Source organism: Metopolophium dirhodum, chromosome 1 (genome assembly GCF_019925205.1).
Source record: "Metopolophium dirhodum isolate CAU chromosome 1, ASM1992520v1, whole genome shotgun sequence".
Taxonomy (NCBI): domain Eukaryota; kingdom Metazoa; phylum Arthropoda; class Insecta; order Hemiptera; family Aphididae; genus Metopolophium; species Metopolophium dirhodum.
This window is the reverse complement of record NC_083560.1, coordinates 51230081-51257026: the sequence shown is the minus strand read 5'-3', so window position 1 is coordinate 51257026 and position 26946 is coordinate 51230081. Positions and strand designations below refer to the sequence as shown.

The window sequence follows — 26946 nt, the reverse complement described above, 5'->3', positions numbered from 1 at the left end:
CATTTTATAATTTTTTAACTACAAAATAATTATTAAATTATAAATTTGATAAATGTTGTCAAAATTTAAAATTTAAATGATTATAAAAAAAAATTGTGCCTATGTATTTTAAATATTTTTCAACTGCTATTAGAAAAAATTTCAGGAGCCTTATATTAAATTTTCACGCTTTTTTACCCAACAAATAACATTTTATTGATATTTACAAAAAAAAAAACTAAAAAAATTAAAAACTGACAATGTCCGCAAACAGCTAAAAAAGAGTCAAATTATTTTGAAAATTTTATCGTGTATAGAAAATGCAAATATAAACAACCAGTGAAAATTTCAAGTATCTATGGTCATTTGTTTTTGAGTTGCACCAAAAACCAAAATCGATTTTCTCGAAAACAAATTTTGCGTAAAAATTCCCGTTTTTCCTTAATTTTTCTTTTGTTTTTCATGGCGCTTTTGAAAACTACTGGGAAATTTTTACTTTTGACCCCCCAAAGTACCAACTAGATTCACTTTCCTATCAGAAAAGTTACTATTGAAGAAAATCCAAGCACTTTTATTGTCCTAAAAGGTGATGACAGACTTAAAAAAAAATTAAAAAATTAAAAAAAAACACACATCATTGTAAAATCAATACATTCATCGCTTCGCTCAGAATCTAAAACACACATCATTGTAAAATTAATACATTCATCGCTTCGCTCAGAATCTAAAATTACAAGATATTTTTTAAATTATTTTGTATAGCATTCTATGAATTATTTGAAAACTCCGATCGAATAATCGATATTCTATTTTATTTCTTGAATACCAGTACTCAGTATGTATGCATTATAATCTATTCAGCAAGAAAACACTTCTTGTTACCATTTAAAAACTTTTTTCTTGGAATGAAGGTAAATACTAAATAGTAAATTTGAATGGATGTTAATTTTTGACAAAGCTTGATCGATCAAGTCTTCTTTCAAATGTAAACTTCTCACGACCTCACTAATGTTTATTTTATTTTGCTTGATTGTTATTATCATTTAGCTTTCAGTTCTGTTCTTGTAATGGGTAATTGTATTTCGTTTATAAAATAAATAAGTTGATTAGTGAATTATAACTTGTACACTCTACAGTCTGTAGTCAGTAGCATAGATTAGTATAGTAGGTAACTGTAGAGTACTGTAGTACGTCTGTACTAACTGTTACAGTTGTAGCGTTGTAGTACAGTAGTACAGTAGTTGTAGTACAGCTGTACCCATCATCAGTGATTGCCGTGATCGGAACGCAATACAAATATAACAATGTTACAATACTCATAGACCTTATACAACAGTTGTACCAGACACCAGTTGTATACTTGTATGTAACAGTAACTGTCGGAACGTCACCATCGCCTGCTGACGAATGAATAACAATTCATGATTTCGCGAGTCCGTTATCGCGATACCGCTGTTATCAGACGATTTGATACAAACGCAGATATTGTACGGTACACACCTTTACGTTACACTATTATAATTTTTGTGTTTTGTATTTACTATTTACTATTTAACTACGTTTTACAACTTACAGCCACGCCTTTTGCCAAAACTAGTGAAGCTCTAATACCTAAGCTATACCCCGTAAGTATAATATAATCATAAATCGTTGTACCTATTGACAATATTATAATCCGACACGTTCAGTGCACAGAAAACCGAATTTAACAGCCTTACCCGATCCAACTCGAATCCGTGTAGTCCATGGATAACGAAATCTCTGCAGCCGAGTCTATCGGTGCCACCGCCCTGGACTTGCCATTAAACCGTTCAGAAGCGGTCACAACAGACTACTCGCCGGACGATGAAGACCTGGACGAGGCGGCAGCTGCTGCCGTTGCCGCATCAGAGGCTACTCGTGACACACTGGCTGACGGTCTGGTTGCCAGTTTGCTCAGGCCGTGTGTTGACCGTTTGGACGCGTCTGTCCAGTGCACCAGGTAAAATAATGTGATGTTTATATTTGTATCCTACACCAATGACTAACTAACAAAAATATACTTCTGTAAATACTGATACCTACTTAATTATTTTTATGGTACACTTTCTGCCTGTTAGATTGAGCCAACTTGACCTGAAACTACAGCTTGACTCGTTGGCTACCGAACTCAAGCGCCTGTCGTTGGCACAGCATGATTACTTGTTTGCTGCAACGTCCATGTCATCAACACAATTGCCAGCCTCTGCTGACAAGACTATTTCGTCTACAGTGACTGCTACGACAAAAACCGCCACTGACACATGTGTCCTACTAGATGGGTATGCTCGTAGATTATGTGATGCACGTGCCAAGATAGCCGTTGTGGGAAATATACTGGAGTCTACTCAGGTATCATAGCTGCTGCTAGTTTTATTATTTAAAGTTTATCCATAAACCCCTGGAGATCTGCGGCGGCTCTATCTAAAAATAAAATATTACATTTTTATGAAAAACCATGTGTAATAAAAATAATTATAAATGTTTTTTATGTACTTGCTTATGTGAATAAAAAAAGGTATTTGAAAGAAAATTTGATAGGGGGCCCTCGATATCCAAAAGTTGTCCATGAGAAGTCCGTCTTCACCAAAAGTTTAAGTACCGCTGAACTGAACTAGACCATTATTTTCTAAGCGAAGTGGGAACTATAACATGTAATAAGAGTGCACTTTAAATTATATAACCTTTTATGGTGGCTATATCTAGTGGATATTGCTTATTAGTTATAACTTAGGTGTTCTCATTACTCTGATTATTTCACTTAAATTATCACCAAACACCTTTATTACAGTAAAATAGATGTTCAGTATTTTCACCATTATGGATGTAATCGCATGTTTACTCTATTCAAATCTAGAAACATACTGTATGGTGGTCAAGCAACACTCGTCCCTCATCCCCACAGGGTCAACCATCTGTATGCCTGCCGTATAGTGAAATTATGCCACCATGTTCAATTTGACCACTGCTTTGTATGATTCTTAACTCAAATAAAGCATAGATTGATTAATTGTATTATGAAAATATTTTATGTAAGACATGAATGTATTATAACTATGTATAATTATTAGAGCCCGGATTTATATAAATTTAAAAAGTGTCAAATACTCAAATATGATCTAAATATGCAATTAGGTATTTGTATTATTTAATAAATTATAAAATATGATTTTTTTTTTTAAAAACCACACTTTTACACCAAGGAAAGTAGATACTAGATATTCTATCAGAAACAAAATAAATAATTAAAATTGTAATACTTTAAAAATCAAAATGCAATATTTTATAATCTTAATTTTTTCTTAATCAAAGATTTACAGGTTGTTTAAAATACAATACTTAAAACTGTCAGAAAACTTTAAAAAAAAAAACAATAAAAATAAAAATAAACTAAAATCATCTGTAAATATTAGTTTTAAAAAAAAGTTGTAAAAATGAGTTACTGCCTTATTTGTTGTGCACGTCGAAGTAACAACATAGTATGTCGGAATGCAGGTGTATGTGATTTATTCTTGTTAATATCTTATCTATAAGTGCTCCAATCTCACGGAGTGTTGTAAATATGACAATAGACATTGTCAACGATTTTTTTCTCCTTTAAAATTACTAAAATGTATTCATCTTAAATTAAAATTTACTAAAAAGTAAAAACACATGTTATATAAATTTATGAACAAATATGCAGTATAAAATTTGGTGTAATATGAACCGTGGACATTTTAAAACCTCCTACACGTGCATACACTTAATACAAACATGCAAATGCATATAATTCCGGGCTCTTATAATTATGTATTAATATTATTTAATTAGGTAATTGTGAAACTATCATAGTTTATACTAGAGGCTTTATATAAAAAAAATTAAATAAAAAAATATTGTTTAATATTTTGTAAACTTAAAATCCATATTCTAAATCCTATTCCAGTGAATAGAACACTTTTTGCAATAAATTCACTGCTAAGACAAACAAAATATACATCCTGACAAAATTATTTATTTATATATTTTTGTTTGTTTACAATGCTAATAAAACAGGAACGCTTACGAGCGCTTTCTCACCGAATAGGTCGTGAGCACAACAACCGTCGATCACTCCTAGAGCCCCAAGCTGTGGTAATTGACGTGGCAGATGAACTGGAATTGGAGGAAGATAATGAAAAGATGAATGATGATGTAGGGGAGATAAACGATAACAAAGAGAAGGTTCAGCCAAATAAGAACCTTACAGATTCTAATGAGGACAACAGGGAAGAAAAACAACCTGAGGAAGATGCAACAGTGATTGCAACATCACTAGAAGCATCAGAAATACCAAAAAAGTCATGATGAACCATGAGTCATGCTGGATCAATGGTGTCCAGGTGTGTGTACATTTTTCTATTAATTTAATGAACATAATATTTATTTGTTTATTGTGCACAGGCAGATGTAGTGCTTTGTGACTTGCTGACGTTTGGTAGAAGCCCCGTGAGCAGGTCCCTAGCATGGTGCTAGCTCTTGGGCCATAATAAGCCCTGCGATTCATTAGCCGTCTACCAGGTGAACCAGCATCTAGAGAAATTCTGCAGTGCAGTGCAGATGTTTTATTAACATTCCAATACGTATTATTGTTCTTAATATAATATCATAATATGTGAAACATAATTCATCGCAAACATTGTACATTGCATCATATGTTAAATATTACTTAATGTTGTTTTTTTTTCAATTTATCTGTTATTATATAAATTTATTTGTGCAACTATGACACCATTGAGTTTGATTCATTAAATTCAACATTTGATCTGAGTTGGTCTTCACTACAGTTGAACCATTGGCTTGTATTTATTTAAGAGCCAAAATGAATTTATTTATTTACTTGGGCCTATGGATAATTGTTGTCACTGTGGCCCAATAAAGTACTATACTGATACCGATATTGACTTTGTAGAGTTTTTATTTTATTTCCCAATACTAGTATCAATACTTAGTATCTATACTTAAAAACTAATAATAGTTTAAACCATAGAGAACAGATTAACAGAACCTTCCAATAAAATATAAATTAAAAGCCGTCTGTTGGTAATCGCATCAATCAAGAACGGTTGGACCAATTTGGCTAATTTTTTTTAAAAATGTTTGTTATAGTCTCAATGACGTTTTTATGGAAAGAAAAATTGGAAAAGGTGCTCGGAAAATTGGAAAATCCGGGAATAACTCAAAGGCTTTTTTTCAATGGGATTTTTGTATAGGTATAAACGGTTGCCATTACAGTTACATAATATAATATAATTGATAGGATATAATAATTTAAGCTTATAATTTTGATATTTGCTTACTATATTTTAAACAAGCGTTCGTTTATCCCAAGTTTATAGACTAAAAAACTACTGTACCGTTTTAGATAAAAAGTTATACTAATAGATTCCTTGAGACTTAAAGAAGAGTTATAGTTTATTTTTTCAATCCCTATACCCAGATAGCTAAAAGATTGTTTATTTATAGGATTGCCATTGGTTACATATTAAATTACTAGGTATTATAATATAATTATTTCAAATGTGGTATACACATTTTTTTTACAAAATATATATTTATAAAAAAAAAAGAACAAATATTTGGCACAGGCAACGTCGGGCGGGACAAATAATAATAATAGTTGCTTATTTTTGTTACATTCCATCTAATATTCTTATAATATAAATAAACATATTTTTTGTCACGCCTGCACCGAAAGTTTAGTTTTTCATGACGGTTGAAGCGTTGGAAAGCGAGGTTTTTCCGTCCAGCGGGCAGTAAAGTGGGAATTCCTAAAAGTGCCGGGTGGCAAAGTGGAAATTCCCAAAAAAGCCGAGCGGAAAAGAGAAAATCCCCAAAAGTGCCGGGCGGAAAAGAGGAAATCCCCAAAAGTGTCGGGCGGTAAAGTGGAAATCCCCAAAAGTGCCGGGCGCCGGGCGCGTATCCCCTGCACAACCAGAAACTAAAATGTATACCTACCACGGTTTTTACAAAACATAAACTTTTGGTTACATCTTAAATGTATAGTATAACCTCCTTGCGTAACGCATAAACATTTTAACATATTTAATTTGCACTGTTCCTAGATCAGTGCGTCGAACGATGCGTTAGTAAGTTTATTTCACGCAATTTGTATAATAATCTTATCAGTTACAATAATAAAATATACAAAGTGAAAATTGTAATTTTGAAATAAAATAAAATGTCTTCCATGAAATTGTTTTTGTAGAATAGTCTATAATTGTTGCATAGATCCCTGCATAACCTTTTCCATGAACGCAGGGGCGTGACAAAAAATAGTATGTGTGGCTCGCGCGGGAAGGCCATTTCCCGCCCTTGCCACACAATATACTATTTTGTCACGCCTGCACCGAAAGTTTAGTTTTTGATGACGGTTGAAGCGTTGGAAAGCGAGGTTTTTTCGTCCAGCGGGCAGTAAAGTGGGAATCCCCAAAAGTACCGGGTGGCAAAGTGGAAATCCCCAAGAGTTCGAGCTCAGATATCACGCGTATTCTCTGAACAGACACTAAAATCTATACCACGGTCCTCATGAAACATAAACTTTTAGTTACATCTTATATTCATATTATAACCTCCTTGCATGACGCGTAAACGTTTTTCTTTCATGAAATTGTTTTCGTATAATAATTAAATTATTATAATTTGGTTGTTGCATAGATCCCCGCATAATTCATTACCTTTGCCTTGATTACATTTTTTATTCTTATTTTATTTTAATATTGTAATAATTATTATTTATACTGAAATCCATACCACGGTCCTTACAAAACATAAACTTTTGGTTACATCTTCTATTCATATTATAACCTCTATGCATGACGCTTAAAATAAATAAAACCAAATCGTTTCTTTCATGAAATATTGTTTTCGTAGAATAGTCTGGTAGTTGCATAGATCCTAGCTTGAATTACTTTTGCCGTGATGGCGGGATCAATGAACGCAGAGGCGTGAAAAAAATAGTATGTATGGCTCGTGCGGGAAGGCAATTTCTCCGCCCTTGCCACACAATATGCTATTAAGTATTTTGAATACTTTTTTAAAGTATTTTTGACAAAGTTTAAATACAATAAGTCCGTTTTGATTTGACATCAATAAAAATGATATTGTTTTCGTATATATATATTTCGTATATATATATTTTCTTTATATTTGGCACTTCTAAGAACAATTTATTGTATTATTGTTATTAAAAAAAAGATAGTGTTATAGTATTTTTCAATTTACATAAATCTAAGGTAAGTTATAACATAATAGGTAAGTACCTATACTGATAATATAAAAATGTAAAAAATATACTTTGTGTTCAAAAATTTCAAAAGCTTTGTGAGCATTCGTAAAATACATTTTTTCAATAGTATTTTAAAAGTATTTTAATATTAATTTATTCGAATACTAGTATTATTAGTTATCCTAGTTGTTGTCAAATTATAAATTTTTTTTTTGTTAGTATTTAGAAGATTTTCTGTAGATCGGAAGTCTTAAATATCATGGTTATAATATAATATTATATTCGTTCAAAAATGCGCATCATGTTATGCTCTATTCTTAAATCCACTAGCTATCAATTTGTTTTCAAATAATTATTATTATTATTTTATAAACACATTATAATGTTCGTGGTATAACCCGTCTAGAGGGACACACGCATAAAGTTAAGTCTATATTGTATGCGCTTGTCGATTCTACGCTTGCATCTTTTAAGAGAACGTCTCACCAGCATGAATTGTCTTCGTCTTATACTCACAACATAGCACATTTTGGCAAAAATGGAATAACATCGGTAACATACTCTGAACGTGCAGATTTAATAATCAACAAAACTAAACCTGACATACACCAGTTGGAATATGGTACAATGTTAGTTAAATGTGATACCACTATTACTAACAAGGTCAATTCAATGTCTTAAGAGTTCCCGACAGTAACAGAAAAAATAACATGTTCTTTAAACCGTAAAGTAACAGTGAACTCTTTGATAGTAAAGACTTACTTATCATCAGTGCCGGATCTAAGTCTCAGGAGGCCGGGGTGCAACTACCAATATTAGAGGCCTATTAAAAACGAATTTTCTCAAGATTACAATTATCTGTTTATTTGATACGTTTTGTCGTGTTGATATATTAAACAAACTAAAAAACACAAAATTTAAATACCATAATTTGATAGGTAAATTATGAAACTATACATCCACTCACTGTTCTCATACATATTATACCACGATTAGATGTGATGTATTAATCATTAATGTATGCTTCTATGCTAGTATAATATAAATTAAAGTGCCCAGTGCCGATGCTATTTTGTCCTCAAAAATACACTCTGCGGGAATAACGATACCGCCTTGTAGAATCAACCAAATTTCATAATTTTTTTAGTTGCTAGAGGGAAATATTCTACAGCCCACATCGATCTCTGTTTTTCAATATTTTATTCTCAAACTTTCTAATATGCCAAAAAAGATACAAGATAAAAACCATTTTTTTTTACAAATTTTTTAATAGAATTATTTGAAATAAAATACAAAATCAAAGATCGGTGAGGGTTGTAGGAATTCTTCTTCTTTCAGATAAAAAAATAGTCATCAAAATCCGACAATACTACAAAGCTTGAGAGCTATTATCGTTAAGTCATTTTTTCGATATAATACACCTTATCAACCCCCACCCCTAAATAGGTATCGGGTAGTAGATTAGTGGAAACGTCTTATAATTGAGGTAGCAACTAACATAGAAAATTTAATTTTCAAATTTCATAGAATTGTGGAAAATTTGAAAAACTGGCACCGGGACCTTTAAAAATAAATATCATTACCTAATATGATAATGGCTGTATATTCTCTATATTGTCCTAAAATGAAAGGTCACAAATATGAATCAGGTATCTCAGTTACCTGAATTGAATACTAAATTATTCATCAATAATTGTTCTTTATATTTTTTTAGTTCATTGTTTTGAACATTTTTCTTTGTCTGATGCACCACTTTCAAATTGTCTGTTAGACATATTTTTTTTTCAAAAGTCGATAAAAGATAGTGTATGTAGGTACCTAATTTATACTTTTGATAATCAAATGAAAAATTAATATAATAGAACAGGTACGCAAAAAATAAAACTGACAAAAGTACAAAATAACATATCCGAAACCAATAACACTGCACCAAGACATGTCCGTAAATCATAATTCATTTATATTAAACAATAAATAAATATAACTTATATATAATATATACTTATACTGTTATATACTTATATTATTAGTTTGTCCAGCAAGATACTGCACTAGCGCGACTTTGCGAGCCTCTGAGATTAATTAAATAGTACGATTATACGAAAATAGTATACGATTCATACTTTATATATAATTAATGTGTATACAAATAAATATGTAAAACAAACAATAACAATGATAAATAGTATTAATTAAAATTCAAACCGTCCAAAAAAAATGATTGTCACTTGTCAGTAACATCTTAAAATAATAAAGTTTGTTCATTTTATAATAAAGAGTTATAGAAAGTTGGATAAAGGTGATAATATATGACTAATGGACGATGACAACAAAAAAGTTCGAGGAAAAAAGTCCTAGGAAAAAGACCGAGTAAAAGAGTCCGTTGTCAAAAAGTTCGAGGCATAAAAAGTCATCATATAAAGTCTTAATTTTAGAATAGGACCAAAATTATTATAAATCATGATTTTCGGTATAATAGGTATATCAGGATTTTTTTTAAAATATATTCTTATATTATATTACGATAATTAGTTAAACTAAGAAATCATAATATTAGAACAAGACCTAGATAAAAATTATAAAAATTGCACTATTTTTTAAAAATTTATTGTATTTTAACAATAATATTTAACTGAAAAATCATTATAATACATTATGTATATTTTCTTTGTATGAATAATAAAATAATAAAAATTTCGATCTGTTTATAAAGGTACCTACTAAGTAATTATAATCATTGAATTTTTTTAAATAAATTATTTTAAATATTGTTATATATATACAGGACTTTTTTTTAAAGTAAAAATTGGAAATTGGAAGACCATGTAGATAAATATCTTCCAGCATGAAATATAAATATCAGATTACACCTGTATTACATATATTATATAATATATCAACTGAGTGATATTTTACCTTGCATATCAGAATATCAGAATAGCATAGGTTAGGTTAGCACTAGTTGAATCTTCAATATTATACACGGTATATTTATTAGATCGGGATAAGGCGTATTATAATATAATATAAATAATGTAAAATATTATATTATAATGCTCTCCCATACCTTCAAACTTGCAAAAAATATAGTTTTTAGTAGGGCAATTTCCTAATAGAGATTACTGATTAGAGGGACAAGATATCCAATCAAAAAGACTGAGAAAATGTTTAGTTTTTTTTACATATTTTATAATAATTTATAAGTCATTATTATATAATACATTGTTAATTGTTATGACTCTGACAAGCAATTAAGACCATAAATTATGTAATATGTATGATGTACATTCATTTTAGTGCCTAATTTTTTTTTTTATTTTTTAAGAAATATACAATCTATACTAGGTACTTAGCATAATAAGTTTATGTGATAAGACATTTAAAAATAACATGGTAGACGTGATTAAGAAGTCACCCACTAGTGACTCTTTGCTTGAGGGAAAACAGTGTCTAAATGTCTAATATAGATTAGCAAATATAAATGATCACACATTGAACGGTTATTAGGATATGGTGTACCTTTGGTAGCCTATTTACAACGCCGTATGTACATCATTTTACGACTGAAATTAATTTTAAAAAATATTATTATTTATTATTTTAAACGTAAGAGAAATGTACCGACCCTATGATCAAAATTTAATTTAATATTCGAATGCAATAAAACATCAATTTCATCAATTATAGCATTCTGCATTTAGTTAATAGCCAATATAAAAAAAAAAATAAGTCAAGAGAATTATAATAGTAAAAATTGAATAACATTTTCATTAAATACAAAAAAAAATAGTAAGTAGTTAGGTGTAGTTCATATGACTTATGAGGAAATTAAAAGGAAAGCAAACCAGGATTGAATGAACAATAATGCTGCAAATCAATCTTTGAAAGAAGCAATGGAATCAAAAAATGTTTTCATAAAATATTGTATCATATTAAGTATATTTTATTCCTTAAGGGGGATTCAGTCAATGAAAAGAATTTGGTGTTTCACCACAAATCAAGACAAAACTGGAAGGAATGGTTTGATAGATTTTAATTCTGAAAACGAATTTTGATTGATTAACAAATTTATTAGGTTTGAAAAGAGCTGTTTTTTAATATTCAGAATTAATATTGTTAATGTCATGATGAATAATATAATAGAAAAATATAATATATTTATTTCTACAAATTACCGAAAATATAGATATTCAAAATTGCCGGTGTTCTTTTCGTATGCAATCTACCTCAAACTTTCCGTCTACCACACATGTTTCTATACGTCACATGCGGTCTACCCCACACGCCTGTTGTCTACATATGATAATTTTAATTTTATAAATCGCCTCTATAATAACTTAGTAAATTTTTTAATCAATTAAAATTAGTTTTAAAAATAATAATCTGTCAAACAAAACTCCTAGTAATCTCTGGCTTTTTGGTCAAACAGCCACTTTTTAAATCAATACTTTTATCTTATTTAATACCATTGTTAATGCCTGTGCTAACGAACGACCTACCAGGCGGTATATGGTGGGCCTACTGTTATAATTCAGAAAATTTCTAGGAAATATTGACTGAAAGTTATTACAGATTAGACTCATACACACTTATGTGTATTTACTTTGCACCCACTTAAAAGTCACTTTAATGTCATCTTGTTAAATTGCGTGTATTAATTTCCTTAAAACACAACCAACAGCCCTCTTAAGTACACTTAAAAAAAATACATTTAATATAACATTCAAGCATGAAGAATTCAGAATTTTTAACAATTATCTAATATCTATATATTTTGTAAATTCTGCAACGGTTATGAATGTATTCAATGAATAATTTACTATAAAGATATTAATTTCTATGCTATTTTTGTTTAAAAACTAAATAATTGACTTTTTATATCTCAATAATGTGCCGAGAAAATCAGAACAAACAATTCAACTATCAAATATAATTAGTAGTGAATGTACAAGTTCTAAGTTGATACAGAGATCATTATTATGAATAAAAAATGTGCAATTATTTAAAACAACCAGCAGTTAAGTGATTAAATGTGTTTATTTTAAGATTGATGTATAATATTGAATATACAATTTTTAATAATAGCATAAAAAATTATAAATGTTTAAAGAAATAATCATAGGCATGCATAGGTATTGGGTATGCAGGGTATGCACTCGTATTCTCTGTGGACTGGGGTAGATAATTTTTTTTAGAGGGCATAATATGAATGAAGTAGAACAAATAACAACATTTTTAAGTACAATCTATATTTACGGCTTGATTATGAAATAATATTAATATATACTATCCTTTTCAATAAACACATATTCATAACAAAATGTTATTGTAAATATTTTCAAGGCAATATGATGGGCGCGTTTATATTTTTGAGGAGAACATTTTACTAGCCGAATACCCAGCGACCAGTTTGCGCACGCCTATGATAATAATAATAATAATATACTAAACTACAAATATTAGAGAAAATAATGAAAAAAAAAATACTAAAATTATACGTAATATAATATAAAGTATATTGATTAATGAATGATGATTGACAATAAACTGTAATATAAACAAAATTACTTAGAGTACATAGTTCATTTTCAGTACTTCCGATAAAAAAAAAAAGATATATTGACGTTGATTATTTTTGTATAAACTACAATTATTATTAGAATACATTTTTTTGAACTTTTAAATTATAAATCAATTAATATAATTTTTTAAATACTTCTACTTTTGGTAGTATGTGCTATAATTAAATTACTGGTAGAGTCTAGAGTACACCTCAATACTACATACTATAGTTTATCATCCATCATAATAGATCATCACTAATACTAAAGAAATCAATAACTAAGCTAATAAGGTTAATATTATTATAAGTTTATAATATTTGAATATAAATACATATAAACACAATTTAAGACATACAGGTTAATCAACACAGCATTATTTTTGATGCATAATGTTTATACTCGATTATGCCCCGCGAGAAGCCACTAGTGCCCAAACAGAAATTAATGTAATTAAACAATGTACCTATATTTTCATGATATATAATATATATTTTATTTCAATATATATAGTTATGTACACTGAGAGCACTAGCTGTACTTCTTCCTGGTGAACAGCTGATTTTTGGGATAAACTGTGAGCATCACTCTAGAGACCAATTTCTATACGGTATTAAATAACCTATATATCTTAAATTGTGAGTAAAAGGTATATTATAATCAATAATGATGATAAGAACATTAATGTTGTTGATAATAATAGTAGTAAATCTAGATAAATTATGTACCTATTCTAATAAAAAATATAAATTTTTACTATAAATAATAATAATATTAATTGCAAGTATTATGTTTGTTGGCTACTAACAACTACAAACAATTAATATAAAAAATAAATTCTAGTAAACTAAACCAGTAATACATATCTAAAAAACCTTAATTATGAATTATTAATAATATTATTTGTGGATACCATCTTTGTTGACTACCAACAACTACCGCAAATTAATACAAAAAACAAATGCTATTTAACTAAACAAATGTAGCATAAATAAAATTATTATAGCTAAAGCTAATGACAAAAAAAATGTAATTGTTCGGCCATATAACACATTTTATAAATAGTATAATTATAAATTAAAAGTAAGCTTTAGACAAACAATAAGGACCAGTATTACAATCATTGATTGCGCTTAACAGACTAATAACACATTTTATTACCTGCCGAATTCTGCTGGTTAGGAGTCTGTTAAATTTAACCGGAGATGGTAATACTGGCCCTAAGTATAATATATTGATATCACTAATATTTTGGATTTAATAATAACTTTACAACAATATGAAATCCATTATACATTACTATTGTCTAAAGTATATATAATCTATAATTATGTATGACCAAGTAAAAAAAAAAAAAACACAAAACAACATGTGTTTTAGTCATACAATAAGTTACTAATATTGTTTTAAATGTTTAATAATGGCTCGGGATTAATTGGAGAAAACAAATTGCAAACTCAGTTTATAGTATAGAGTAAAAAATGAACTATTGATGTGATAAATTCAATAAAAAAATAAAATAAAAATAATATAATTAATAATAAATTGATACAACACTAGATATGATCTCTCCAAAATCTCATCGAACCTAGTGAAAGTATAATAAGAATTTAAATGGTTATGCCTAGATCAGTAGAAGATTCATATGAATATTGTTGATTCCGTTGTCTGGGTCTAATACAATAATATCTTGTGTGCGACTGGTTTACGGCAAATAGGACAAGGTTGGCCAGGGGCCATGCGATCACCGCACAGCTGGCACGTTCCATGCCCGCACATAAACACCATATTCTTTAATCGATCCAAACACACAGGGCACATATTCTTTAAAAAAAAATGCATGATTAGAAAAAAATATTAAAATTATAGTTATAATTGTTTATTATATTATTATACAACTAAATATACAATACAATATTATACACATACCATTTCCTTGAGATCACTCAACTGCTGCATGAGTTTTTCCACTAGTCCCGGCTCCAGAACATCGGGAGGGTTTATCGGCGCCACATCCATGGGAGAGTTTTGCCGTTCTTCCGGTATTGGAGCGTTTGCAATGTCAATCTTCTCCTGTTCCAACTCATTCGTTCGCTTGTCTCGTGACCGGGACATTGTGTTATTTATAACCGACAGATCACATGAAGTGGAAGGTTTGCTATTGTTGCTTCCACCAGCAGCTATGTCAATATGACCGCGTTCAGTAGATGTTCTGCTGTAACGAGTAGAAAGAGGACCGAGATTAACCTAAATAATAATTATACTGGTGACAATATAATTAAATTGTACCGTTTTTTGATAAAAAGAAGTTTGGGAATTTTTAAAATGTTTTTGTTTTTATACCTAAAGGGTGATATTGATACAACATAATTTATATTTACTACATTTTAACTGAAGTAATATTTTAAGGTAAAAGATAAGAAATTGGTGGCGGATCAATGATTTTGTCAGGGGGGGGGGGGTGCTGATATTTAACATACACTATTTGATTATTTAAAATGCAATTTATGATTTAGAAGATAAAAGCCAGGAAGTGTATTAGACGGCTATACATTTTTTAACTATTAAGCACAAACTTTACCTATTATTAGAACTATCAATCACTATGCTGCCGTTAGCATTACTAGCGATGTTTAAAGTACTGTTGTCCATAGAATCTGGTTCCGGGTCATTGTTGTCAACGTCATCGTCTATCCTTCTCATTAAGTTGTTATCCACTAATCCAATGGAAGTACTCGGTATACCGAGTCTAAAAGGCTCAGGCTCATGTAAAAGCACCGCCGGAGTATTATCTTCTAGCCTCATCATAGTTGGCGGCGGGGGAGGAAGCCCAGCGTTCATAAAACGTTTTGCGATTGTTGATGAAATTTTAAGAAATTCTGAATCACTTCGAGTAGCAAATGTCTTGGAGCACTCTTTTGGGGGTTCTGGCTCTTTCGACATCAATGGGGCGTACGCATCGTGATACGGTGCCTTGATCGAGTAGTCTGGTGGCATGTTATGAAGCATCAGTTGGGATTGTTGAGGACGCTCATCGGAAAGAGTCGGTACACTGGAACCATCGGTTTCACCCCCAGCGGTGGCGGTGGTATTAGTAGTTTGAACGTTGTGAGCTTTAGCGGCCGCGTCACAGCACTTGATCAGAGCGAGCCGCAAAGGCTGGTCGGCCGGGCAAAGATCCAACGGCGTTTGCCCACGGTTGTTGCGCAACCATAAATCAGCGCGACCGGTGCCGGCGAGCACGCAAACAATGACGGTGGCACTCGGTGGTGGCGGGATCACATTTCCATTGCTTGGGGAAGCGGGTGCAGATCTTGATACCGGACCACGCACGGGCCGTCCGAAAATATTTCTACCAGGTCCAGAAACCGCAGTTTGAACGCCCAAACGCTCTTCTCCGGCCATGTTATGTTCGGAACTTGGTCCCGGTCGTCCACCATCATCTGGCATACTATTACCGGAAAGAGCCATGGCGGCTACGAGTGCAGCGGCACGTGCCTCTCCGGCTAATCGCGGACCGGTTTGATCGTCAACGGTCTGCTGGCGAATAGTTCGCACTGGAGATTTCTTTATCCGACGGCGGTTAATCACTTTCTTCGATTTATTAGTTTTGATCGGGGGTGGATCGTTCAAGCCGGGCTGTAAAAAATGAAAAGAAACGAATTAGTCCGTTTTGTCACCAGTATATTTTATGCATAAATAACTAGCCTTACCACGGTATCTATTGTAGTAAGATCGCTGTCTTTATTGTCATCAGCTTCGTTGTCACTGCTGGAACTTGTGCGCAAACGTCTAAACTCTTCGGCTGCCCCAAGGAGCTCAGCCATCAATCTTTGAACCGAGGACACCGGCGAAGCGAAAATTTCCAAGTACGCGGGACCCTTGGCCGCCCAAAGTTCCCTCGCCTGTTCAACGGGACATGGAAGGCTCGTAACAGTGCGGCTGACGTCTGAATACCCGCTTTCAAAGTCGTCTGATAGTTCCCGGTAATCACGTATGACCCTGTTGCCAGCGAGAATGTTTCGCAGCGATATGCCACCACCGCCGTCTGACCGGAACTTTGTGTTGGGATCCCTAGGGTTGTTTCCCAAGCCCACTCCAGGTGGGGGTGGTGTGCCGACCGTCTTGATCTGTAGCAACGTGTGATGTCGCAAAGCCTCGTGCATGGGCGTGTCGCCGTCCTTATCGGGGATGTTCGGGTCGGCGGAGTGGTGAACTAGGAGCTACGAAATAATGTCAGCGAAAAACGCACATAAGTACGGGAAATACCATCATCATAGACATAATATATAATATTATCTCTATGGGCAATACCGAGTAAAACGATAAATTATCGCCATGGCGTTATCGTTGTATAAGACCATACACGTACCTTGACGATATCTGCGTGCTGGCGTTCCACGGCCAGGTGAAGGGCTGTTTGCTTGTTGACGTTTCGTTTGTTTGGGTCGGCCCGCCCACGGACCAGCAGCAATGACGCCACACGGTTGTGATTGTTGAGAGCAGCCAAATGCAGGGCGGTGTATCCATCGTCCTTGGGCTCATCCACGACCCAGTAGCGATGGCCGCCGTTTGTGGCGATCCAGTCCAACATGATGGCGGTAGCTCTGTAACGGCATAATAGAAATTGTCAGCGATTAGTTGAATAGGATGATGATAAATGACACGATATACTTATATAAAAATGACGTTTTCTCGTCGATAATATAATATTATATGCATATAGATTGTGAAGGTGTGAAGCTAGCGTGTTTTTTTCATGTTAGACTCGTGAGAAACCGTGGTGGCCCACCCGTTTATGTTAATAAATAAAATGTATTAATATCGTCAATATCGATGTCAATATAGTGCAGAAGGGTGCGGTATCAACGCCGATGTTGCGACGGGATGTATTGGAAGTTATTGCACCGAATAATACGGTGCAAGCGAATTTGAAGGGATCAGCAGAGAAGCCTTTGCCATCCACGAGAGCTTTATTAATGTATAAATAATCCTCAGCATAAACATACATATTTATGGCATAACTAATATGCACACACTCATATATAATATATATACAAAAATCAATTTTTAACACCTATATATATATTCTGTCCTAATTCGAACTCTTAAATGTTTGTTCCAAATACTTTTAAGATAATAGACATTTAAACAATTGTATGGACAATTTAACGTTAGTTAAACGAAATTGCTGTGAATATGCCGCGTATATTATACATTTATTTATTGTAGTTTGATTTTACTATTTTAGTAATATGATTTAAATTTTAGTAGTTTAATAAACTTCGTTTTGCATGTTCATAATTACACTTCGAAATATTACTTAAACATGCCATTGTATTCAAGTGGTATTATATTATTATTTGTTGACGATGTATGTGGTTTTTGATTATTTATATTTCTATTAAAAAAAAAAAATAATTATGCATATTAAACATTAAAGACGGCTTTTAGATTTTAATATAAGTTAAGGAATATTATCTGTGTGGCTATTAATTATTACATGACATGTATAGTGTGTACAGGATTAACAAAAAACCAATACACTTTTATTTATTTTTGATAACGTTATTAAACATATACGTTCATAAATATTACATGATGGCATATTATTAATATATTATATTCCATGCATATATTATACAGTAAATACCAAAGGACACATATAGATGGTGTACGAAAAAAGGCATGTGCACAGATGAGGTCACTTTGGGATGGCCCCGAAGTTATGCAACCATTGACCGCTATTGTTGTGACCCTAAAATTTGTATTGTACATTTTTTTTTATTCTACAGCGTAATGGCCCGGGCATACATATACTACCCAATGGCCAATAGTTATAGGTACGTTAATAGCATAGTGATATATAGCGTACTAATATTTAATATATTAAAGCTGCAGGCGCCGCAGGTCATGCGTGCGTACATTATTATATTATACCTATACACACGGTTGCGAGAGCTTTGTGTTTTCAATTTGCGCCAGATGAAAAAGAGAAGCATGATGCGTGAGGGTGATCATATATACAGCAGAAACTATCATCGCCGCCGCCAGCAGAGTGCCGAAGCGCACAAATTGTATTTTTTTTTAATTAATATAATATATATTATATATATATTTTTTATCGAAAAGTTTATTGAATATGGGTAATCAAAGGATTACTATCCCCTCGAGTTTATTGTTTTCTTTATATCAATATATAAATATATTATTATTTATGTGTACACATGATAGTATGATACACAATATAGTACGTGCAATATCGTATAATAAAACGTATCGAAATCGTCCACCCCGAAAATTGCACCTCCGCCACGAAACGTATATAGCGCATCATATGTATAATGTATATTATATTATGCATATTATAATTGGCTTTTATACAATATTATATTATATAATATATGGTTATTCGTTTGATGTTTCGAGCTTTTGAGAAGAGACCCTCTCCCGCCGACGGATCGGGACAGATGACTATGCGCGCGGACATACCTACTGATTAATATTTACTTTCTACACACGTAGTACACCACAGCCTGCCGAATTCGTCGTACACATAAAAACTATTTAATATCAACCGAAGCAGTATACGAACTTAAGGGTGATACTTTTGAACAGTCCAAAAATTAACTATGGGGCGATGGGTAAAAAATAATGTATACAATATGATAAAATTAATAGTCCAACTATGTAATAATATGTATACTAGATACATAGAAATTACTATACACTTCATAAATCGTGATATGGAAAATTCTAATTCAATTTCGGCAGTAAAAAATTCTTTTCAATTCCAACGTTTTCGTAATTCAACATTAAATTTTAAAAAATCACCTCTACTGCCTCTCCTAAAAAATAAGTCAATACCAATCACCATCAATACGTATCCTATACTAGAAAATCTATGAATACCTACGAATTGACTCTATATAATATATTAATGGCACGGTATTTTAGTGACAAACAAAAATATTTTTACTTCATTGTTAAATCTTATTTTTAATGAAAAATAATAGTAAAAAAATTTTTTTTTTAATTATAAATAATAATTGGTATAGTTACTATATAATTATAAAATATTGAAAGTTTAAAACTTACCTACAAACATATTTTGTAATAAAAAAAATTGGTTATTTCATTCTCTCAAAATTCACGTAAACAAAGTGTCGTGAATGTTTATTTTCCACGATGAATGAGATTAAATCAAAACAAAGATGGGCGAAAGGTAGTGTTGCTTGTGTTTCATTAAAACTAAGAAAACACATACCCGATATTAAAAAAGCAGGTAAGTGGATGTCGCTCTGCTGTACAGATGGTTACAAGTGGGTACTGTATAATGGATGGTATTAAATTTGATTTCAATGATATATCATTGTATACAAAAAACGATTCTGAGCGGAGACGGTTTGTGGATATTTTATATTGTTATTACTTATTAGTTATTATTAACTTATACGCTGGCTAGTAAGTTGAATAATATTATACAATTACAACAAAATAACTAAAATCCTAATGCTTGGTTATTTATTTATATGTCTAAGTAATTTCGTCAAAATTAAAACATAAACAAACTATAAAAAAAACTAATTTTTTGGTTACAGAATACTAACTTTGTTATAAATTTTCAATCTTAGCTATGAAAGTTGAACATTTAAAAAATTTTAAATTTGATAAATTTATTGTCAAAAATCAAACTTTAAAGGCTTATAAAAAAAAACTGTGCGTATGTATTTTTAATATTTTTTAATTGCTATAGTAACAATATATTAGGAGCCATGTATTACATTTTCAAGCTTTTTGACCCAACAAATAAAATTTTATTGACATTTATAGAAAAAAAAAAAAATTGAAAATGTCCGTAAACAGCTCAAAACTAATCAAAATATTTTGAAAATGTTATCAAGTATAGAAATTGATAAAATAAGCATATGGTATAAATTTCAAGTATGTACAGTTATTCGTTTTAATTACAACAAAATAAGAAAATTGCTACATAAGAAATCGAGTGAATATGCAATGTTGTAAAAATTTGAACACCAAACGCTCCTAAAAATTTAATTTGACTTTCCGGTAAACATTTTTTTTTTTGATAAAGGTAGTAAAACTTGCGAGGAATCTGGTATTAAATTTTCAAACCTTAGATTTAAAAAGAAATTTTTTATGAATTTTTAATTCAAAATAGTTTACACATTTCCGTGATTTTTATGCCTTATGTCAACATTTGAACTTTAATTGCTTGTAAAAATGTTGACTATGCATTATTATTATTTTTCAACTGTCCTTGTATCAATGTATTGTATTAAATTTTCAAGCTTTTTGACTTAACGAGTAACATTGTACTGATATTCAAAGAAAAAAATTTTATTTTGTTTTTCTCTACGTTTTTGAAAACTATAGGAAATTTTAAAGTTTAACCTTCCAAATGTACCAACTAGATTCACTTTCCCATCGAACAAGAAATTGTTGAAGAAAATTGAAGCAGTTTCACAACTCCAAACGATGATAAGGATAACAGACACAAAAAAACCACACATTATTGTAAAAAATCAAGACATTCAATGCTCCGCTCAGAATCTAAATTTATTCAATGTTAAATACAGGAAATATAATCACCAATACTGGCATAATATATTAAATTTTTTTATATAATATATTAAATAGTAACGGACCAATACATTCGGATGTGTTCTATAGCGATATTACTGAGAAAAACAAAGTTAATATTATTTTAGCGCGTTTCGTGGGAATTTATTGATTCCGCCAAAACATCCTGTTTTCAAAAAAAGTATGTATCGATTCTAGAGGTTATTTATTTCGGCGGCTACAGTTCATGAGTTCATCCTATAATTTTTCAGTCGATTACGCTGATCTTTAAATTTATATAAACAGCAGCCACAATTTTTAAACTTTAAAGTAAATCAATACATTTTAACATAGGTAAGTCATGTTTTCATTTTTTATTTCGACGATCAAGTGAAAGTCATAATATTATAACACTTATTAATGTGTATAATACTATAGTATAAATAATAATGAAATATTGATAGTAATAATAATATTGAAGTTTATTAATTAAAAAAATGTAATATATTTTAATACGTTTTTAGAATTTTTATACATTTTAAGCTCAGCGGAATCAATAGCCGGCGGGCCCGATACAAAGTCGGTGAATTCGATATACGCCCCGTTTCGTGGGTCACGTGTTATTTGGTGCGGTTGGGTTTTAATGTTTTAGTAAGCATTATTTTCCAGCAGAACTAACTCAGCGCCACCGTGTACCTATAAGTTTTTACTTCACGTGTGTGTACAAGACAACGTCCCGGACGGAGGAAGACACATATCAAGCAATACAGCCAGTGTATCATATTGTGTATGTACGTTTGTTGTATATATATATCGCCGAGCGCACGGGACTTTATACAAAAATAAGCCGTCGGAAGAGGCGGGAGTAACGACCGTGCGTGACGGATTTGGCGGCGGTGTCGAGTTACCGCCTCATCGTCATCATCCTATACCGACCTGCAAGGATCCTGTTCTCAAAAAGAAACGGAAAACGCTCGTCGAAAACATTGTAATAATAACGTTAGAATAATATTATATTAGACGTGTCAGTATACGCGTGGCGGGTAGCCCCAGATAAAGGTAGTAAAATATATACTAGGTAGGTACCATTATTATTTTGGAAAAAAATAAAATTAATATGCGGGAATAATACATAGGAATTAGTTATATTGCACGAACAATTCCTGGGTCGCTGTAGTTACGCACAACGACCGACCGGCTGATGCTGCATATAGTGCATTCGTCGCGTACGATTTGAAATACCAGTCGGTGATACACGTACAATTAAAATGTATTATTAGTGTTAAATCCGGGCAATCCAATGGGATTTATTACACCCCCGACACGACATTGTTATATTATTAAATAAAAGTAGGGTAGAAAACGATTTTGTTCGTAAAAGTCAAAAGTTCTACAACAAATTATTCCCATGTCCTTTGATTTTGCCTTACATGTCCGTTTGGTGCACAGATTTAAGGAACACTCGATTTTATTTTTCAACCGGATTCCGTTAGATAAAATCGGGAATTTTTTGACAAACTAGTGTAATTACATATCTATTTGCAGCACAACTTATATTGTTTTTAGTATTGCAAAACCTATTTTTAATGCCATATTTGGCCTATATTTTCAAGTCAAAGACCAAACTACTATGAATCTAAAATCAAAATTTACTTAAAAAGAGCCGTTTAAAATTTAACCATGCACACATTATTTTTGATTTACTAAAGTATTAAAACGTTCATGTTAACAAATAAGAGGTGAAAACACCTAACCTCTTTTCCTAAAAGTAAATGCGACACTTAGTTACTTAGAAACATTGCACGTGGCAAACAGAAAATGGAGTAGGGAAACTTGTACGTAATTTCAGATTCCATAAAAAAATAAAATATTTAACGTCGATCACAAATAAAGTAAAGCAAATTGACCCCGGAATTATAATTAAGTCTAAAACAGAGTGGTGGACGAATTTAACGATAATGGGTGGTTTTATAGATTGTCAGACGGCCTGACAATGATTTTGAAATTTTTAAGCTTATTTTTCATCATTAATATGAAAATTTGGGCTGGTACCCGTATTATATTTTAAAGAATTTATATCCTACATAAACAGAAACTCTTATTTTCACACGGTTGTCCTGATAATTCGTTGTTATGGTAACTTAATATTATGATATTTTTATTTTTGACATTTATAATTTTATGATATTTTTATTTATTTTATATCGTAATCTTATTACACAGAGAGAGTCCCGTGAAAATATACCCATTAGCCGTAGAGGGGGACTATATTATTTTATTAAAAACCATGAGATTAATGAAAATAAAGTGATGAAAAGTCAAAACTTTCAGACAAGTAAAATCTATAAAATGGCTACCTTCAATTTTTTTAAAAATTTTACCGAAAAATTTAATTAAATTAAAAAATAAAATATACGAAGTCCTTGTTTCTGTGGGTCTAATAAAAAATAATAATATTTATTTTCTCAGGAGATATCGCAATGGTAAATAATAATAATAATAATAATAATAATCAAAATCCTCGTGGGACACCCGGCAGTATATATATTATAATTCCTAGGCCAAAAATCTAAATCTTCAAAATGCAATACAAAGTTATTCATAAGCTGTTCATTTAAAAATATCTAAACTGCATCTACAACATTTTTTTATAAACATTGGAAGTTCCAATTTTGACAACATTGGATAATTAAACGAAAAATAACAATTTAAAACTAATATTAATAAAACTATTATTTTGTGATTCAAGAAATATTAATTGTAAAACTTAAACTTTTTGCCAATATGTTATACTATTATTTTCCATACATAAAGAAACGTTCAAAATACAGGGCGCAACTAAGCCAAATGACAGCTTTGAAGGCCTATAAATCAGGGTTTGCATTTGAAAAAAAAATTCCGTTTTATGTTATTTACAATTAAAACGTTACACAATTTTTGCGTTTATCGTTATTTTGAATTAAAACGTTATTCAACTTTTGCGTTTATCGTTATTCAGAATTAAAACGTTATCCAAGATTCGCGTTCATCGTTATACAGAATTAAAATCTGGGCTTGCATTTGAAAAAAAAATTCCGTTTTATGTTATTTACAATTAAAACGTTACACAAGTTTTGTGTTTATCGTTATTTAGAACTAAAACGTTATACAAGTTTTGCGTTTATCGTTATTTAAAATAGTGTTAATACCTATTAAATTAAAAATATTTCGTTCTGCGTTATTTTTCGGTCAATGATATTCTATAAATTACGCTTTGCGTTATGTTTTGTTTAGCTATTTATAATATATTTTGTTAATCGTTATGTTTTGTTTTGCGGTATTTAATTATTTTTGAATATCGCTTTCCGTTATAATTACGTTTACAAATTTCAATCGTTTTTTGTCAAATATGACGTTATAGTTATAATGTTATTATAGCGATTGCAAGCCCTGCAAATAGTTATAGTCGTAATCATGGTCTGGGCAGTGGTCGAGGTTTACTCGTCTGCGCGAATATATAACAGCCCTTCAAAACTCGTCAGTTGGCTCTGCCGCACCCTGGATTTAGATTAACTTTCAGCTAATGAACCTTGCGAACCATACGAACCTATTTTCACCGTTCTACGGCGATATACGGTATTGACTTCAAAGTTAAAAACCATATAATATTATAATATTTATGAAATATCTACTATATTATATGCGATGTTTTTTCGGTATAAATTAGTTCAACGTACCGTATCAATAATAAAGAAAAATAAACTACTAAAAGTAATAATATAAATAAATCATAAAATATCCTTAGAAACAGAAGCCGTCTCAAACACACCATCTTGCTCAAATTCGTTTTTCATATGGAATAATTTATCATTTAATTCAAATTTAAATCATCCATTAAAGCAGTAACCTAATCAATGACGAGGTAAACCTATTAGGTAATAGGCATGCAGCAGAGAGCTTCCTCGTTCTTTTTTTGACTATTTAATTATTTAAAATATACAAAATATATTTATTCATTATTACTAAAAATGATGAGATATTTTATAAAAAACCCAACATAACATACCTAATATCATTGATTATTCTAATATTTATAAAAAATGAATACCCTATAATAGGTAATGTAATATTAATATAGGTAAATAAAGTAACTTTACTTAAAGTAATTTCAAAAAATATGTATAGAAAGTAGAAACCGGCTTAGCAAGATTAGCAAGTTCGGAAGTCGGGTTTTTAATAATATTATTTGCAATTATTGTATACATTGTATATACTACTTACGTATGTATTACTTTATAAATATTCTAATAACCGAATACAAAATTAAGTTCGAAGTGGTTTTACACATATAAATATTGAGTTTATAAAAGAAACGAACATCACATCATGCAATACAATACAGCGGCAGTAACGCGGAGAGGTCACCACTGCAGTATAAAATATCATCCAGTCTAGTCTATAGTTTATGGGCTAACCGGCCATATATAGAGGAGATTATAACGGTCGAAAAGGATTTGGCTGGACCGAAACCGCAGCCGGGATGAGGTGACCGCGGATTGTTGGATATACAGCCGCGGTATAGGAAAGGTGGGTAACTTGCAGTGGTGGTTTGTTCCGTCGAATAACTTACCATATTAGCGAATCGATTTTACACAACCGCCAGCCGAATTTGAGTTTTTTTTCGGGATAACAACTTTTGACGAATAGTCCCGATAAACTCTAGTGACGTGTTGCCAATAGCAAATATAATATTATGTACTCAAATCGAAAATCCAAAGCCATACGCAATACGCCCATACTTATCATAGTAAATCGTCACGAATATACTTTGATTTATTTCACGAATATCATAAAGGTTCAAAAGTTCCACACCACAGGCTGAAAGGTCTATCCATATCATAACACAAAATACAGAGTTCAATTTTGTTGTCTTTATAATTAACCACGCCACTAAAATGTCGGTGCCCAGGGAAATTGCTTTCTTTCCAGCTCCTCATTACGCTCGCACATGCAGGAGTGTTCAATATAAAATATACCTAAATAATATATCACCGCGGCATGATAAAAATATTTTTTACAGGAACCCGACTACATAATATTATTATTGTACACCATTCGATATACAGCCAACAACATCACTAATTTAAGCGTACGACGATTAAAATATTATAAACACGCGAAGGCGGCAGCGATTTTATACAGCCATCGTAACGTGCTATACACGTGTGGTGCGCGCAGCATGGAGTTATGGCGTTAAACAAGTTCAAATACAAATACTTTATGGAGTGTACGCTCGTTAGAATTTTTAAGTTTTTTTTTATGTATATATAATGCGTTTGAAGTATTCTTAAAAACGATTTTACGGTGTTTTTAACACAATTAAAACACTCCATGTTTTGTTTGATTTACTCGTAACTTTTACGTTATTTTATACAATTAATGTAGAGTATCGGCACATAGAATGCGGATAATATTCAGCTGTTTCAGCATTTCAAGAGATTTTTATCGAAATCGGTATTTATTTTTTCCGATCGTGGTTGATATATTATATTCGAGTAGCATTATTCCATTACGTCA

General features: G+C 31.3%; 2 protein-coding genes across 3 annotated transcripts in view; one reads left to right on the top strand and one right to left on the bottom strand.

Moving 5' to 3' along the window:
* Positions 1-1375: 1375 nt before the first annotated feature.
* LOC132936516 (uncharacterized) lies at positions 1376-4788 on the top strand. Its single transcript, XM_061003256.1, has 6 exons — positions 1376-1471; positions 1555-1604; positions 1668-1960; positions 2079-2349; positions 4036-4361; positions 4423-4788. The coding sequence occupies exons 3-5, from the start codon at positions 1725-1727 to the stop codon at positions 4324-4326; spliced, it is 798 nt and encodes a 265-aa protein (XP_060859239.1). The 5' UTR covers positions 1376-1471; positions 1555-1604; positions 1668-1724; the 3' UTR covers positions 4327-4361; positions 4423-4788.
* A 7476-nt stretch (positions 4789-12264) lies between these two features.
* Positions 12265-26946, bottom strand: part of LOC132937523 (E3 ubiquitin-protein ligase mind-bomb) — a 45189-nt gene continuing 30507 nt past the window's right edge. The window contains exons 10-14 of one of the 2 annotated variants that reach the window (XM_061004338.1): positions 17180-17414; positions 16521-17030; positions 15389-16446; positions 14737-15022; positions 12265-14631 (exon numbers count right to left, since the gene is read on the bottom strand). In XM_061004338.1, coding sequence (XP_060860321.1) covers positions 14482-14631; positions 14737-15022; positions 15389-16446; positions 16521-17030; positions 17180-17414 — 2239 coding nt within the window. In that variant the 3' untranslated portion in view covers positions 12265-14481. The remainder of the gene's footprint in view (positions 14632-14736; positions 15023-15388; positions 16447-16520; positions 17031-17179; positions 17415-26946) is intronic. The other variant, XM_061004339.1, reaches the window with a different exon arrangement.

Coding starts and splice junctions, on each gene's coding strand:
- LOC132936516 (XM_061003256.1), top strand. CDS start 1,725: ATGGATAACGAAATCTCTGCAGCCGAGTCTATCGGTGCCACCGCCCTG. Junction 1,961..2,078: donor GCGTCTGTCCAGTGCACCAG/GTAAAATAATGT, acceptor TCTGCCTGTTAG/ATTGAGCCAACTTGACCTGA. Junction 2,350..4,035: donor ATATACTGGAGTCTACTCAG/GTATCATAGCTG, acceptor CTAATAAAACAG/GAACGCTTACGAGCGCTTTC.